At 38.0% G+C, this 18,213-nt stretch overlaps 1 protein-coding gene across 2 annotated transcripts in view; it reads left to right on the top strand.

Annotated features, from left to right (window-relative positions):
- LOC146462179 (delta-1-pyrroline-5-carboxylate synthase-like) overlaps positions 1-18,188 on the top strand; it is a 49,887-nt gene extending 31,699 nt beyond the window's left edge. The window contains exons 5-15 of one of the 2 annotated variants that reach the window (XM_085085835.1): positions 2,848-2,862; positions 5,713-5,934; positions 6,943-7,102; positions 7,794-7,837; positions 8,613-8,933; positions 9,574-9,711; positions 10,282-10,480; positions 15,641-15,762; positions 16,788-16,974; positions 17,625-17,720; positions 17,799-18,188. In XM_085085835.1, coding sequence (XP_084941961.1) covers positions 2,848-2,862; positions 5,713-5,934; positions 6,943-7,102; positions 7,794-7,837; positions 8,613-8,933; positions 9,574-9,711; positions 10,282-10,480; positions 15,641-15,762; positions 16,788-16,974; positions 17,625-17,720; positions 17,799-18,034 — 1,740 coding nt within the window. In that variant the 3' untranslated portion in view covers positions 18,035-18,188. The remainder of the gene's footprint in view (positions 1-2,847; positions 2,863-5,712; positions 5,935-6,942; positions 7,103-7,793; positions 7,838-8,612; positions 8,934-9,573; positions 9,712-10,281; positions 10,481-15,640; positions 15,763-16,787; positions 16,975-17,624; positions 17,721-17,798) is intronic. The other variant, XM_085085836.1, reaches the window with a different exon arrangement.
- Positions 18,189-18,213: the final 25 nt, after the last annotated feature.

The raw sequence follows: 18,213 nt of genomic DNA on the forward strand, positions 1-18,213 counted from the left end.
GTTTCGAAGTACAAGTTTAATGAAAAAGAATGTGTGCATTGCTAAAATAAGTTTGAACTAAAGATATTTCCTTTTCAGTGCAGAGTGGTAAAGCTTAGCTTTTAAGAATATCAAAGTTGCATATATGGGTATGGTAACATAGTATTACCGATAACTGAAGGGCTGAAGGGCGTTCATGTCATATTTTTTTGGTATTTTACTGTTTTTCTGTTATTTCCCCCATTTGTGGCATAATTGGGTTGTTAAAAAGGTGTAACCCCGTCAATCAGCTAAGTAGACTTTTTCCCTAACAGAGCGTGCTGCTTCACTGCGTAATTTCTTTGTTCTCAGTCACAAAGGCTTTTAATAGGATCTTTACTTTTCAGTACAACAAAAGTTTTAATATAGGTATAATGATGTCAACCCTGCTTGTTTTAGTGGAATATCTCCAAACATGCCTGTTGGCTGTGTCAAAAAATATATATAAATAAAAACGAAAGAAAGAAATAATAGGGTATACCTGCCACCTTTTTTTGACTCAAAGGCATGAGACTTTTATTCTGGGAGTGCCAGGATTTTCTAAGATGACATGACTATATCCAAAGATTTCCGAAGACGCCTGAAGATTTCTGAAGACGTTACAAATCCAATAGTTCTGAAGCTCTCAAGAAAATGATTATGTTGCAACGGACCTTCAAAAATCAAATATTTTTGGGAAAGTAGTGTCATTTGCTCATTTTACATGGACTTTTGGTTTCTCACGTTGGTTTGAACATAAAAGTTAACGCTGAAAGAGAACGACGTTTCGACCGTCCGACGGTCATTTTCAAGTTCAAGATGAGAAATAAAATATGTGCTTATATACAATTGTGAAAAAAACTAATGAGATACTGACTTAAAAAGCTCTAAGATATTCACATCTAAACAATAGAAAAAATAATAGCGTGAATGATAAATACAAAGGAACGGTAAAAACGATAAAAGGTATTTAAAACATCACAAAAACCAACCTTATAGAGTTGTTAGAGGTTGCTACAAAAAATCAGCTTTTTTAATTTGAAGGAAATCTGTACGAACAAGTGGACGGAGTTGCTATGGGCTCTCCACTTGGGCCACTCGTGGCAAATGCATTTATGTGCAATATCGAAGAACAATTGACAAACCAAAACAAGATGCCCGCTTTCTGTAAACGCTATGTCGATGACACCCTCTGCAAAATGAAGGTCTACAGGAAACCAACCGATACTGGGCTTTTACTGCACTACCAAAGCCATGTTGACATGAAATGCAAACATTCTCTGCTGAAAACAATGTTAAACCGGGCGTTCAAACTCCATCAGGAATGTGAACGTCTTAAAGGGATTTTTTCTCGCTTGCATTATCCTGAAAGCATCGTAGAGAACACCATCACACATTTTATCGAAACGAAAGTTACTGAGAATGCATGTCCTAAACAATGGGTATCCGACGAACGAACTCTCGTCAGAATCGTCGTACCTTTCAAAGACCAGAAATCAGCGAACGCGATAAGACACCAACTAAGTGATCTCAGCCAAAAGATTGATGCTGATGTCCATCCTGTCTACACAAGTAGTTGGCTTCACGAGTCGACACTTACATCAACGTGTGGAGGAACACAAGCGATCAGCAATTGGCAATCACGTAAAGGACGAGCATGGACAGGATCCAGAGACCATTAAAAGCAACTTCAAAATCCTGAAAAAGGGTCAGAACAAACTCGACTGCTTGATCTTCGAGATGTTGTTTATTCGCGACCTAAAGCGGAAACTGAACAAACAATGCGACTCAATCCGCGCGAAGTTATTTGTTTAATTATTTCACTTTTAAATACCTTTTAAATACCTTTTATCGTTTTTAGCGTTTCTTTGTATTTATCATTCACGCTATTATTTTTTCTATTGTTTAGATGTGAATATCTTAGAGCTTTTTAAGTCAGTATCTCATTAGTTTTTTCACAATTGTATATAAGCACATATTTTACTTCTCATCTTGAACTTGAAAATGACCGTCGGACGGTCGAAACGTCGTTCTCTTTTAGCGTTAACTTTTATAGTTAAATCAATTTCGAAAAACTTGTTGATTCGTGGTTTGAACACATTTTAAGAAAGTGTGTCAGTTAGTGCTGTGATAGTTCTTATTTTTCAACCAGGCGTGAGAAATTGGTTCGTAAGCGTGAGGTCGAAGTTTTCAACCTGTAGGCGTGAGAGTTGGCAGGTATAAAAGGGTGATGTTTTGCACGTGAATTTTGTGTAGGCAGATCAGAGGTTATAAAAGCTAAACATCAACCTAAAGTTTGCCCCAGCTTTTCACTTGCCCTCAGGTGTCTGTAGACTTCACCCATCAGGGTACTTGCCCGTTTAATATTTAATGTTTCATCCGCTAAAAGATGTGAAAATCTCTTTTTTGGTCACATTAAAGATGGTTGGGGAAAGACCTGAGGATGAAACAGATGTCAAACCCAACTTAAAGACTATGGAAAGTTCTCCAGAGATAGGTCTCTATTAGGATGTTACTGTAATATTTCTTCAGACATTGTAGTGTTTCATAAATTCTGAAATTAACTGTTACAAGAGTCTGGTGTTTTAGAATTTTTTTTCCACCAGTGTTCCCTTTGTGCAGTCTTTAATTTGACTAGGACTACAATTTCACCTTTCTAAAGGGCTGTCATAAAATGTAGTGAAGAAAAGCCCACATGTTACAAAAAATCTGCAATCACACTGTTTCAAGTAACTTGACTATTTATTTATATTGCTTAAATTAGTGTAAAACAGCTTTTCTAATATCACTATTGTCTCCTTCCCTTTCACGCATTACCTTCCTTCCCTCTGCACCTTCCACCTTGTTAAGATGAGGAGAGGACCGGTAAGTGATGTTTAGCTTTGAAGAGCTGTCTCATGTTACTTCACTTGTCTCAAGTTATCCATGATAATTGAATCTAAAAAAAGCCCATTGATTTAAGTGATAAATTAAGCATTTATTAGTAACGAATTGAATCCTGAAAGAGAAATGTCGATAGTCAAACTGGGAAATATGGAACTGATTACCAATATAATGCACAGGAATGAATAGATTAGTAAGTCAGGTAATTATTCAGCAGATTAGACACACCATTAGGTCTGTTTCTCTGGGGTTATAATCCCCAGTAATCTCCAAGATGGTTCATTGGCAAGGGGATTCTCTTTACATAAATGCAGATGTACAATTTTGTTTAGAATTTCATTGATAGTTCAAAGCAATTTTATGTAAAAAAAAAAAAAAAAAATTTACCTCCTGCCATGTGGGATTTTAAACTGCTTAAGTTTCATTTCAATAATTGAGTGGATTGCCTGTAGCTAAATTTACTTCCACTATAAACAGTGGATTTGCATTCCCATTTGCCATGCCTGCGGAAGAGATACTATCCACTAAAGTTACCCCATAATATTTGCTGGTAATATCAACTTTCAAATCTGATTCTGTATGATCAGCTCATGCTGTGTCTGGTGGGCACAGGAATTACGGAGATAAAGAAGAACTTTAAACAATGTAATATCATTAAAATACAACAATAAAACAATAAAATATAAATTTCGTGGCAAAGGCACAGAGCGTCAAGCACTATTGACCCAAGAAAATGTTTTATATACCCACAAGTAATGGGCAACACACGTTTCTAGCAATAACTCATTTTGCTGATGAAGCATTAAAACAGCTTACATCACAAAGAGAATACATGTGACTCCTAGGCTAAAATATAAATAACATTTTAGGTACTGTGCCTCCTAGTACAGCAATAGGGGAAAACAAATCTTACAAGAGCTGCTGGAAATTATGGAAAAAGAACATTTGCTAATTGATTCAACACAAGTGCAAGGAAAACCCACGTTTATTTCATTGTGCATCCGCTTATATCACAAATTATGTGTGCGTGGATGTACAATGCAATTTTAAAAATTGCAGTCACCTTATTAACACCAGGGTAGAGAGATCAGCTTTGACTAAGCACACCTCTTACAATCCTCTGATCAGAAGAACAATGCATTAGCTACATGTACTACACTACACCTTCGTGTTTGGTAAGAGCAGTTAACAATTCTGACCCACCCCTCTACCCACAAAAATTTATCATCAGAGACGAAGAGTTACCTAAACAGAATCCAAATAAATTGTTTACGTAACTTTTCGTTTCAGTATGAATACAATAGCTGGATTAGGAAACAATACCTTCACTTTGTTGTATCATCTGTAATTAAAATGCCAATTCCAATATATTGTACTCCGACTTTTTTTTTCCCCCAACATTTCGGTCAGTTTGGCCTTCTTATGGAGCATTGGTAAATTCATGTACAACTCAGTTCGGATTGAAATCGTTACATAATTCTCTCTAGGAAATGCCTTGCAAATTAACTTACTTAGCTCAAGCCATTTTTATAAAAATGAAAATACTGAATCAATTTAATGAATATAATTTCGTATATTGAGAATGGTGTATTATTCAGTGAGTGACACAGGCAAACTCGGAAAAAGGGAATTCGAGTCGAACCTAAGACCTTTCGATTACTAGTTCGGATTGCTCTACCACTGAACTACAGGAGTCTTGTGGGAGCTAAGGTCATTAAACTAGGTTCATGGGACAAACATCCTGTGCACTGCTGCCTTGTAGACTGTATTATGCTTAGAGGTTTATTTCATAATTTATTACCCTTCTGTATGTGAACTGATTGTGACATTAGCATCAACTTTCAATTATAAAATAATTGACAATAAAGAATGTGTTAATTTAAATCTAGGAATTTATTCCTTTATGTATACGCTTCTTAAACACACATAATTTTCTGAGGATGACATATTGAATGGTACGAATGCTTGTGACCCTTCAAAAGAGACCATCCCTGAAAGCGGCGATCTCAAGCATATTTTGACTTTCTGCAGGGAGAATTTAAAACATTTCACACGACGGGTACACTAGACCAGCTAAGAAATAGACCATTTCCGAGTTGCTTTGCACCTCATTATGAAAGCGAGGCTATGTGCAAAGTTTTTGTTATGGAAATTAATTTCCATTCATATGCAAACAAAACTAATTTTCATATGAAAAGTTTTGCACTTAGCCTCGCTTTCATCGTGAGGTTTACATCAACTCGGAAATGGCCTATTGCTACAGATTTTATTGAATATTGACAACAACAACAACAACAAAAAAGACATGTTCGCGTGGACATATGATTAGTTAAAAGTGTGCGTACATTTGCAACAGTTTTCAAGATAGTTACACCAGTTACATTGCGTTCAATTATGCTAACACATTTTAGCTACCTGAACGTGTTGTCTGTACGCACAAACTACTTTCATGTACAAAAAAAAACGTAAACAAATAAGAATAGACTGAGAAGTTCAGGAAAGCAGTGCAGCTGGAAAAAGTGGCAAATGGTTGAATGAATTAGTGTAAACACAAATTCAGCTCTATTTGGTCTAAATTTAGTAGAGGAAAACCTGCCCTTGGAATTTCCACTAAAATGACGGGAAAATAGTAGAAAAATGCATACACTTATCCTTGTTCTAGCATTAGTCTCTAAACATGAGTGTCGTCGACTTGTTGTCTCTATGTGAAGCCTGCATTATGGACAGTTTATTTCTCTGTAGGTTCCATAGCAGTGGATTTAATGTCTTTTGCAGCATAGATACCAGCAATAAAGTGTAGTTCATGTACTAAGTTGTTGAACATTTTTTCAGGTGATCAGTATAAAGGACAATGACAGCTTATCTGCTTTGCTCTCTGTGGAGTTGAAAGCAGACTTGCTTATGATGTTGTCAGACGTGCACGGTATTTACAGTGGCCCTCCAGATCAGCCTGAATCCCGCCTCCTGGACACATTCAGACCAAATGATGTCAGCAACATTGAATTTGGAGACAAATCTCGTGTGGGGCGTGGAGGCATGGAGTCCAAAGTCAAGGTATATTTTCATAACTGCCAATTGGTACTAAATGCTCAAAATAATTTAAAGTTTGTGGACAAACAAAGACACCCAGACAATATCCAGAAGGATGTTGTGCTGCCAAGTCCAACTGTGCTGTAGATGAGTATACTTGAGGGAAAAAACATATACCTATGGAAGCGAACTTCTTTAAACTTTTGTCTTCAGTGTTTCAGTCGTACGACCTTCGTCAGCGGGTGAAGATTAAAATCGTAAGAAACAACAGCGTGTTTGCACTTATAAAGAAAGACAATTTCAGGCAGTGTAGGTCATACAAGTCTTCGAGAAAATATGAAAGAGATTAAATAAAGTCTATGTATGAGTAAACAAAAAATAATTGATAAGAAATAACTGGTTCCATGGACAACCTCACAGACCACTTCCGATAGACCACCCTGAAAATTTGATTGGAAAAAATGATATTTTGAAGTTTAAGGGCGCGTTCTTTTGGGATAATTCCGGAATAGGAGTGCACAGATCTAGAACAGACGATATTTGTGTTTATTTTTGGGACCTATTCTTTTTTTGGGAATAGTGTTTCATTCATTCTGCTCCTGGTAGCGCTTCCTCCTCATGCAGTCGTAAAAGCGCCAAGGTTATCTGTCAGTTGTCCTAAAAAAAATAAAAATATACGAACCTGTAAATGTGTCTCAGTTTGTTGCGGAGGGAATGGCTGCAGATTTCGCATTGCCTCGCAGTTGGGCGTGGTGTGTCAGTATTGTTTTGTGAGGGTGGAGGAGCTCACTTGGATTGGATTGACAATTGGCCCCTGTTCAAGGGTAGCCACACTATGCATATCAATATGTGTGATATTCATTTTCTGGAGGTATGGCGATGAGCATGCATTCTTACAATTTATGTGAAGATGTAAATGAGCACATTAATCATCATCATGAGCAACACAGTTTTTAAATTGTTTGTAAAATCTTATTAAAAGGTGTTGTCAGTGTGTTTTGTCAGTAGTCGTTGACCTTCCTCCCTTTTTAGGCTGCAGCATGGGCACTTGAGAGAGGCACCAGTGTGGTGATAGCAAATGGTACCAGTAGTGATTATGTGATTCGTCAGGTATTGGACGGTCGCAAAGTTGGAACATTTTTTACTATGGTGGAAGAAACAGGGCCATCTGTGGAGAACCAGGCAGCAGGAGGTTTGTGGAACATATCACATCTAGTAGCAGTACAAATGGCTGTAAAATTTAGTAACGTTAAGTGACACTAAATACAATTGTTATTTGTTAATCTTTCTCTCAAATGTAAAATTGGCTGACCCTGGATGCTTTATTTACAGTCTTCGCCATATTGCGCCCCATCCTAGAACAACAGGAACAGCATAACGTTTCATTACAACATAGTTTATAGTACGCGTGATATGATTGGTCAATTCTGCAGGCCGTATTTCATTGTAAGGCCCGCCAAATTTGAAAGTTTCCTTTCCCGCGTGCCCGATTAACCTCAGAGATATCTTACTTATCTCGTTTTCACGGTCCGTTTTGTAAGTTAAGGATCCTCGTTTTGGACCATAAATCAACGGGAAAAAATCTGGGTTGTAACTTACAGGCAAATAAAGGAATATTCATGCTAGGCATTAATTTATTTATGAATTTAAAAGTATTTTTCAACTTTTGGCAACTTGGCTGGCATGCACAGCAACGTTCTAATAAAGACATAGTGATGTACAATGACCTCTAAGTAGCTGACTCTATCTTACACGTTCGAGACTTTTTGAGTGAACACTGTTGTCGTATGTGTATTCCAGATCTAGATATAGCAAGACCGTGCCGGCTTCTTGCTCTTAGTGGTCTTATTTAGTGTTGTTTCACTTTTTGTCTCCTTTTCCAGCCCGTAAAGGAGGCAGAGCCCTTCAAGCATTGACTTCCGACCAGGTAATCAGGCCCCCTGTTCATAGGAGATGGGTTTAAAAATGTATAGCATCTCTTCCATGTTCAGTTCACTTATTAATTAAAATGTCTCCCTAAAACCAAGTTTACGTGAACCAAAATAATTTTATAACTTACACCCATTTTATTAAAAAAATTAAAAAAAAAAAAACCCTTGAACCTGACAAAGTCCAAGTTTTAAGAACACGTTAGGAACATATCCAAGCCTGTCGTTTGTGTAACAACTTTACTTTTGTATTTCAAATGAGAAGAACACTCAGGTACAATATTAAACGTAATAGTTCACGTTTGTCTTGAACTGAAGAACTTGAGAATAAAATAAAATAGCTAAGTGTACCCAATTACAACTTTTAACTTCATTTCACAACAATTATACGTGAGGTCAATCAGCAACAAAACTGTTTGTATTTGGTTTTGAGGTGATTTACTACAAACCCATTTTTTTTTCGTAATTGCAAAACATAAATTTTTAAGAATGTTTAGCCTCAGCTCAGGAGAAGACGTTCTTAAAAAGGGTTATGCAACCTCTGTAATATTGTCATTTAAAAAGTTTTCATTGAAATTGTGGTCAACTCAGGGCATTTGGTTAAAAATTGTTGAAAACAAGCGTTGGTTTGCTTGACTTAATTTTTGTGTTAAACGCGTCAGTCTATAGCTAAATATACACATGCATCCTCAAGTTTTTTAAGTTTCTTTCGTAAAGGGTAAGAAAGGGTTTCTATATTTTAACATAATTTCACTTTCCTTCTTTATTTTGTAGCGAGGCAGAATCATTTACAAACTAGCTGATCTTCTCACTGAACGCAAAGATGAAATCCTCGATGCCAACTCCAAAGATCTTGAAGAAGCTCGTTTTGAAGGGCGTCTCCCGGCTCCTATGATAGCCAGACTACTTTTGACCCCAGCTAAACTGGAAAACCTCGCACAGGGACTCAGGCAAATTGCTGATGCATCACATGACATTCTGGGTCGTGTAATAAGGCGGACCAGGATAGCTAAGGATTTGGAGCTAAAACAGGAAACAGTTCCCATTGGAGTGTTGCTTGTTATTTTTGAATCCCGCCCCGATGCACTGGTTCAGGTACCTGATAAAACTACTGAAATACTACTGCTTTGACGTAGAAAGAACGCTCTCCTAATTGTAGATTTTGCAGGGGCGCATGACATCATCACCAACTTGGCAAAGGAGAGAGATCATCGAACGCACTCCCTAATCTTTGATTATTACTGGTTAATGTTTTTAACTTGGCATTATAGTACCAGTCTTGGCAATTATAAGTAATTCTAATATGCCATTAACTGTTGTGAGAATGAAATATCTCCATCTAAAACCAGGGTTGTGTGCATTGGATTCAGCCACTAAGGATACAACTGTATAATGAGTTAATGACCTGTGGCAGCGAAGGTGGAGTTAATTTTGTCATGATACAAACCTCAGTGCTATTCCGCTTATTTAAATGCAAAGTAGTTAGCTTCAGAAAAACATGATTTACGTATGTAAAACAGTGAGTTTTGTAACCAAACAAAGTCAACTTCAGGCTCACTTCCGCTCAAAGGCCAGGTCGCTAACAACATTTCAAATGAGCGATTTAAGCAGCTACTGTGTGACAAAAGCTCTTGTTTAAATAACGGATAGTTTTACAATGGGAACAATTACTGTACAGCCTGTTGATCATGGGCTGCTAACTGTGATGTGCTTAACATGGTGTTATTTGTACTAGGTCGCTGCTCTTGCCATTAGCACAGCTAATGGTCTGTTATTGAAGGGTGGTAAAGAGGCTTACCACAGCAACAAATGTCTTCACAATCTTGTACAAGAGGCGTTGTCGTTGTATGCTCCACCGGAGGCTGTTAGTTTGGTTAGTTTATCAAATTCAAGTATTTAAACTTTGAATGATTGTCCTTCGGGTGTTGATGTTGTTCGTAAGCCTGTATTCAACCAACTTAAGTTTAAAGAATTGGAATTTGGCTTTGTTATCGAATACTTTTGAAAGTAAGAAACATAAAACCTTTCAACATTTCCACCGTGACAATCGATCAGAACATTCTTTATTTTGCAAAGACCAGCCTGTTGATTACCGATCATTTCACCATGACTTCTTTTGTTCCTAAATTTCTTAATTATATTACCTGATTTACGTGGATGTTTGGATTCCGTGGCCTTTAATCGTCTTTTCTTCTTTACAGTCCGAAACTCGGTCAGTGAATCTGTAATAGTTTTGTGCCACTTAAACTGTAGAAGTAACTCCAAATTTGTTTTGTGCAAGAAATGATCGTATACTAGATTCATGCCGGACAAGCAACGTTAAGTTACTTTAGTTTCTCAAGTAAATCACGTAGTTCATATTGCCAGGTTAGCATGGTAACTTTGGTTTTGTCAAAGTGTAAACCTTCTAGTAAAACTAGTGTTCAATTCCTCCATTTGAAAGGTTAGTACTCGAGAAGATGTAAACGATCTCCTTCAGCTGGATAAATATGTGGATTTGGTTATCCCTCGAGGCTCTAGTGAAATGATTGAACGCATTCAGTCGGAGAGTAAAGGAATTCCTGTTCTTGGGCATGCTGAGGGAATCTGCCATGTGTATGTTGACAAAGATGCCGCCGACCTTGAAATGGCAACAAACATCGGTAAAGTTCATATTTTTGTTAACTAGCCTGTTTATTCTATTTGTCTCTTTCTACTGTTGTTTCGGTGGCTTGTTTATTGCCTTTTCTGTTTCGTCGTCTTATTTTTGTGTAGCTGTAGCGTTATCGCCAAAGGATAGTTTATTCTAGAACTGAATTGGGTTAGTGGAGCCCAGAAAGTTCCCTTTTTAAGAGGACAAAAGGACTTCCAAAATATTTGAATGACACAGGTTTAGATTTAGGAATATACTGGTTGAGTAAAAATTGATATTTTTTTAGATATCAAACTTTCATAAGGTGCTCCAATGGTAGCTTGAGGATTGTAGTGAAACAACTTCAAAAAAGCTGTTCAATTGTTAATTTGTGCGTCACGGCTGAAGAGTTGTTGCAAGTTTTGTGCGCGAATATATTTATTTATTATATTTATTTGCTGCTAAACTCGAACACACTCAATAAGCCACGATTACTACTTGTATAATAATCACTTTATCTACCCTCGGATTTGTTAGGCTGGTTAGTCCTCCAGTATTAAATGTTAATGCTCCGAGCTGTCGAATTGGAATTTGGAAATGTTGGTTTTTGAGGAGAGGGGAAAATCGGGGTACCCGGAGAAAAACTTCTTCAACCCACATATAACACCGAGTCTATGAATCGACCCGAGCCACATTGATGGGAGGCGAGTGCTCTCACCACTGAGCCATCCCTGTTCCGTGAAGCATTTTTCTCTTCAACATTGTTTAAAGTGAGGAACGACACGGGAATAGAACTACAGAATATGGCGGTTGTACTGCTGATCGTGGGGAGAACAGCGGGAATTAGATATAGCGGAAACGGAACAGGAACGAGATAAAGGAGAAGGTGATTGTAAAGTGTCCAAGCCAAGGAAGTGTTCGTAACGTCTTCCCGATTTAAGGACTTTACCATGTAATTTAATCGAGGAATGAGTTCACGTTCTCACATATTGCCAATAACGTGAAGGACCTAGAACTATTTTGCTATGGAGGAGATAAAGGATTCTGTTTCTCGTTCTTGGTTTCCCTACACTTACGGGTGAGAGTCATGGCGGTCGGTCACTCTTTTCGACGCTCCGGTTTTCTGTGTTTTATGCTGAGTTTACTTCTTCTATACCGCGGAATAACGATTGATCTGGGCCAACCCCAAATGTGTCCACGTTTAGCTGATTTCTATTTGGTTCTACAAGAAAATTCTACAGCTTCAACGAACTTATATTCGATCACAGCGTCTTGGGCTAAGCACCATATTGTTTCACAAATCCTTCATAAAGGCTTTTCTTCGTCAAGAATCTGCTATTATCCCAACTCTGTTGCAAGTTACCAAATCATTCGTCTCCAGTTGAGCGGCGACGTAAACCCGAATCCTGGTCCAAATGGTTCCGAGCAGCACAATTCTACAGAACAACAAAAGTCCACTCGTCTTCTAACTTTTTATGCTAATGCACGAAGCATCGTCAACAAATCAAGCAAACTAGATCTAGCCATCGCCGCTCTGGGGTATGATATTATTGTTTTAACTGAAACTCATCTGGACAGCTCAATTCCTGATGGTGAAATCTTTCCTAGTGACTTTTCGGTTTTTAGACGGGACCGAAAGCTCAATGGACGTCATGGAGGCGGGGTATTGATTGCTACGCGAGACCATATCAAAGCGGTTCTCCGCGACACTCCAAAGAACGACTCAGAGTTCATCTTCTTCGATCTTCTGTTTTCATATAACCGCAAAGTCACCTTGGGAGTTTTCTATCGACCACCCAATAACGATGTTAAGCCTTTAGATGACTTGCAAGCTGCTCTACAAGAGTTTTCGACGAACGAGCTGATTCTTCTTGGCGATTTCAACCTTCCGGAGATTGATTGGTTGAATAACAGAGTTTTGCGGCAATCTGACATTTATACGCTCATGATGGACATTGTCCAAGACAATTTCCTGACACAATTAATAAATGAACCTACCAGAGACTCGAACATCCTAGATTTAGTTCTTACGACTTCGCCCGACCTTATAAACAATTTGTTTGTCGGAGAACCCTTTTCAGATCATAACTCTATCTCTTTCTTATTATCTGGTACACCTTACGTCCAGCGCAAATCACAGAAGCTGTTGTATTGCTATGGTAAAGCCGATTGGGATAACCTAAGATCACTGTTATCCTATATTCCATGGCATTGCGCCTTCTTCGACAGCGATATTAATCACAATTGGGCTTGCTGGAAAGATTTGTTATTTACAGCAGTCGACGAGTGTATTCCCAAACGCAAGAATAGAAGGAAATCCAACGCCCCCTGGATTACCAAGGAACTTATTGTTTTGTGCAAAAAGAAGAAATCATTGTACAAGAGAGCGCGTAGAAGTAACACAGCTACTATTTGGGAAAAATATCGGCAACTCAACAATTCTGTTAAGAGACTTTGCAACACCGCTCGTTGGTCGTATATAAAGAAACTAGCTCTTGATCTGCAGGAATATGATAACCCGAAGCCTTTCTGGAATTTTGTCAAGTCCAAGAGAAGAGGCACTAATAATCTCATCTCTCTGAATGTAGATGGATCTGTTCTGACAGACGACTCCAGTATTGCTCAAAGTATGAACTCATATTTTTCCTCGGTGTTTACCACCGAAGATCATGTAAATTTTCCCACACAGGCTTGTACTTTTGACAAGAAGCTTGCGAGAATTGATTGTTCTGTAGATGAGGTTAAACGCCACCTTCTAAAACTCAAGCCCAACAAGTCCCCTGGGCCTGACCATATCGCTCCATGCATTTTGAAATCGTGTGCACTGGAATTAGCACCTTCGTTGACGCATATGATAAACAAATCGTTCTCTGTTGGCCTTCTACCTGATGAATGGAAACATGCAGATATCACACCTCTACATAAGAAAGGTTCTAAATCTTCGAGGGAAAACTACCGTCCAATTTCCCTTACTTCAATTGCTTGTAAGATCGGTGAAAAAATTGTTTTTGATAGGATGATTAAGTTTTGGCGCGAAATTGACCTTATCAACAACAACCAATTCGGTTTTTTAAGAGGAAGATCCACTGCAACTCAATTATTATCAACTTTTAAGGATTGGGCGAAATCTCGAAATTTATCCACTCCTACCGATGTCATCTTTCTTGATCTTGCCAAAGCTTTTGACAGCGTTCCTCATGAGCGGTTGCTTTTAAAATTGAAAAGTAACGGCATTGACGGTTCTCTACTCAACTGGCTCAGACATTTTTTGGTGGGGCGCAAACAACGTGTAGTTGTTAGGGGATCTTGTTCTGACTGGTCGTGTGTTACCTCCGGAACTCCACAGGGGACCATCCGTGGGCCTTTATTGTTCCTCCTATATATCAATGACATAACTGAATGCATATCATCTACCGTTAAACTTTATGCAGACGACACGAAGATCTACAGAGAGATAATTGATCCGATTATTGACTGTCAGATTCTTCAGGATGATCTCAACAACTTTAGCGAGTGGGCTCGCAAATGGCAGCTTCGTTTTAACGCGGATAAATGTGAATCTATGCGAATTACGCATTCCCGAGATAGGTCAGAAACCAATTATTTCTTAGAAAAGCCCCTGAAAGACGTACATAATTTTAAAGATCTCGGTGTTACAATAACTAAAGATCTCTCATGGGGTAATCATATTGGTATTACTGTGAACAAAGCGAACAAAGTCTTAGGTTCCATTAAACGCGCGGTAGGCACCGCCGATACTAATGTCTTCTCTATGTTGTACAAATCCCTTGTTCGGCCAATATTGGAATACGCGGTACCTGTCTGGTGTCCTTACCTTGTTAAGGACATCCATGCCCTCGAGAATGTACAGCGAAGAGCATCAAGACTTGCTTTAAACCAACGCAAAGGACAAATGTCCTATGAAGACCGATGCAAATTACTAAAATGGCCTACTCTTTCCGACCGTAGAACTTATTTATCTTTAATTGAATGTTATAAGATAGTTTTTGGATTTTATCATTTAAAATTTGAAGACTTTTATGATTTCGCCACAACTCGGTCTACAAGGGCAAATCATCAATACAAGCTCTATGTGAAACCAGCACGACTTAACTGTTATAAACATTCTTTTTTCGTTAGAACTGTGAAACTCTGGAATGAACTACCTGGCGATATAGTGGAAGCTGATAGCTTTAAGCATTTTAAATCTAAGCTCAAAATGTATTTGAATATTTGACTCTAAAGATCTCGATTTATGTATACTTATTTTTGTTTTTCTTTTATTTGAGGGAGTTTTCGCATAGGGCTAACCTCCAAACTTCCTTTTCTAGAAGTGCTTTTCTTCTTAGTTTTATCTGTATATATAGTCTGCTTCTGGAATAAATAAAGTATGTATGTATGTATGTATTTATTGTAGTAGTAATTTAGATGGCCTGTTTATTTTTTTATAGTATTTACTGTCTGTAGCATCTTGTATAGCCTGTTTATTGCGTTGTTCTGTTTGCAGTGGTAATCTTGGGTAGCCTATTCATTGTGTATTCAGGTTGTTTATTGTGGTGCTCTGCTTGTGTTGTCATCATCATCATCATCATCATCATCATCATCATCATCATCATCATCATCATCATTATCATGAATAGAATCCATATATGTATTAATCCTTAATATGCTAAATACCCAGGAATTGATATATGTAGTCAGTTACACAGGCATACTCGGAAAAAGATAATCCGTGTTCTTCCGACAAGAATCAAACCTATAACCTTCTGATAACTGGTTTGAATGCTGTACTATTGAGCTACAGGACACCCGTGGGAGCTAAGCCATTAAACTAGGTTCATGTGACAAACATTCTGCATATTGCTAGGTTTTAAATGTCGATGCGTAATGCATGTGAAATAAATGGGATGTTATGTTATTCACCGGGATCAAAACATAACATCCCATTCCTTTCACATACCTATGAATTCAATGTTACATTACAAACGTAACTTCTATGATTTACCATATACCGGTACTCTGTTTTCTTGAGAGTCTTTTAAAAACCGTCTATAATCTCTACAGTTTCTATGACATTTGAGCAGATCATTAAGCAACTTAGTAGCCACTCTCAAGAGGACTAATAAACTAAGCAAACTGTTTAAACCTAGTCGTGTTTATTTAGTCTGATTATGATGTGTTCTGTTTGTAGTTGTGGATTCCAAGTGTGATTATCCAGCTGCTTGCAATGCCATGGAAACTCTCTTAGTGCACAGAGACCTAATCAGATCATCTTTTCTGGAACGTCTGCTTAAAGCTCTCAGGGAAAAAGGAGTAAGTGCCATGGATATTGACATTGTGATGCTCTGATGCAGAAAACATGTAGTGTATTTAAATAGTACTACCTGTACTAACTGTGAAAGAGGAAATCTCGATATGATTAAATTGGACGTGCGCTGTAGCATCGGGTACCAATGACGTACTCACTAAATTAGCGCGCCTTAGCATATAGACAGGAGCATTTTACTGGAAAATTCACCACTTGTAAAATTCATGCGAATGGCGTATTTTCCATATCCTCACTAGTGAGGATATTGATGACGTCAACAAACAGTCGGAAAAAATGGCGAGTGATAGATTCGTCAATATAACAAAAATAAAATTACACGATAGCTTGAAGATATGAATTTTATTTTCTCGTGTTAAAAACAATATTTTACTCACTCAATATTGTTTTTACCACTGGAAAATAAAATCGCTGCGCTCGTTCGTAAAATATTGTTTTTACCACTCGAAAAAAAATAAAATTCATATCTTCGCGCCGCCGTGTAATATCCTCTATGTATAACATCGGGTAATGATGACGCAGCATTAAATGTACAGGCTAACTGCACAAATCAGTATTACTTTGTGCAAACTGTTCTTCGGGTATAACTAATTGAAACGCTGTATGTTTTCACCTTTCAAGTCTTATAAGGGTTTCCAACAGCAGGGGCAACTTTAGTGTCAACTATTCTTTGTTTAGAATTTAAAATGTGGCAGTCTATCAGTAGGAAAATGAACACTCTGGCAATCAGGGAACAACGAGAAAAACTGAGTAGAGTCTTCCCAAACTTTTATTCACGGATGTTACAGTTTCTTTTTGTTTAATGTAAATCATGGTTACATTTTTTGTGTTAAAATGTTTTGTGTCACCAGTATCAGCATAAATCAAATGGTTCTTTTTTTTTCTTCAGTAGTTTCTACTAGAAAAATATACATTTTTAAATCTTTTTAAAAGAAGACCAATGGCCAAAATGTTTCAAGAATTTGTCTCCTTTGCCTTACTGAGGTACGTTTTTTTCCGTTTTATTGTACAGGTGATAGTTCACGCCGGGCCTAACCTAGTAAAGACGTTACCACTGGCTCCAGCTCCTGCAAAGAGTATGAAGAAAGAGTACAGCGGGCTCGAGTGTGCTGTGGAAGTGGTCAGGAATGTTGAGGAAGCTATTGATCATATCCATCAATTTGGAAGCTCACATACCGATGTTATTGTCACGGACAATCGTTAGTAAACAAACGTTTTTTGGGAGAGGGTTTCCTTTGTTTGTTTGTTTGTTGGTTAGGTTTTTTCTTAGTTCTTTGTTGTATTTTCCCCCTTTGTTTTCGTATTTCACGGTTTTATCGTAACTTTGAAGCTCGTTTGGTCTCCTTGTACCGACATAACACCGACTGTATGGGTTACATTTTTCTCTGTTTTATTTTCTCACTTTCCTTGCCTCCTCGTTCTCTCCTTTTCAAGTTGCACTTGCTTATCTTACAAACTGACAATGAAACGGTGCTGTCAAAGTCTCCTAGTTTCCATGTCATGTCTTAAAGCGCCCTTCCATTTACAGGGTCCATGTTATACTCAATTTAGAAAGCCTGATGATTGTCCGTCTTCCTCAAGGCAACGCTTTTTGTCGTTTATGAGATATTAAATTGTTGTGACTTGCTTCAAAGTAGGATTTCTGAATTTATATTTTCCTGAATGATTAGTTTTTGATAACGTAACGTTGACTCTTCAATAAAAGAGAAAATAATTTTGGATGTTCTAGGAAGCCAGATGAAACCAAGAAAAACGTAAAGGGTATAACATAGCAACTAGCAGAGTAATCAGATCAACAGAGCCAACTATTTTGTGGTTAAAACCAACAGTAATATCTTTCTGTTTCCAGCTGAGACGGCCAGGCACTTTCTAACATCCGTGGACAGTGCATGTGTATTCCATAACACCAGTACCAGATTTTCTGATGGATATCGATTTGGACTCGGTAGGTGAATTTTGTGACCACTGAACATTAATTGATATGTGCTGAACTGATGTTATAATGTCCTGTACGTGTGTTTAGGCGCAGAAGTTGGTATCAGTACAGGTCGTATCCACGCAAGAGGCCCGGTGGGAGTAGAAGGGCTCTTAACTACAAGATGGGTGCTAACTGGCCAAGGGCACACAGTAGCGGACTTTGCTGAGGGGGGTCCGCTAAAGTATCTCCACGAAGCGCTGCCTCTTGAACCTCTTGAGGAGGAGCCTCAGAGTTCGTCGGACGAAGACGACACAGGAAATGGTGAAGTAATTCAGAAATAGACGGCGCAGGCCTGAATGTAGCAACTTTCACGGTCACTCTTTTCTGCTTAGGTGAAGAGGGTGGACTTGTGAAGCAACTTTGCATTGTTTTAGTTTTTGTCTGTCGTCAAAACAACTAAGTACATCAGCAACTGCTAAAAAAAAAAGACATTTTGACAAACGACCCAAGCGAAAAATAA

Source organism: Pavona decussata, unplaced genomic scaffold, assembly GCF_977016875.1.
Source record: "Pavona decussata unplaced genomic scaffold, jaPavDecu1.1 SCAFFOLD_190, whole genome shotgun sequence".
Taxonomy (NCBI): domain Eukaryota; kingdom Metazoa; phylum Cnidaria; class Anthozoa; order Scleractinia; family Agariciidae; genus Pavona; species Pavona decussata.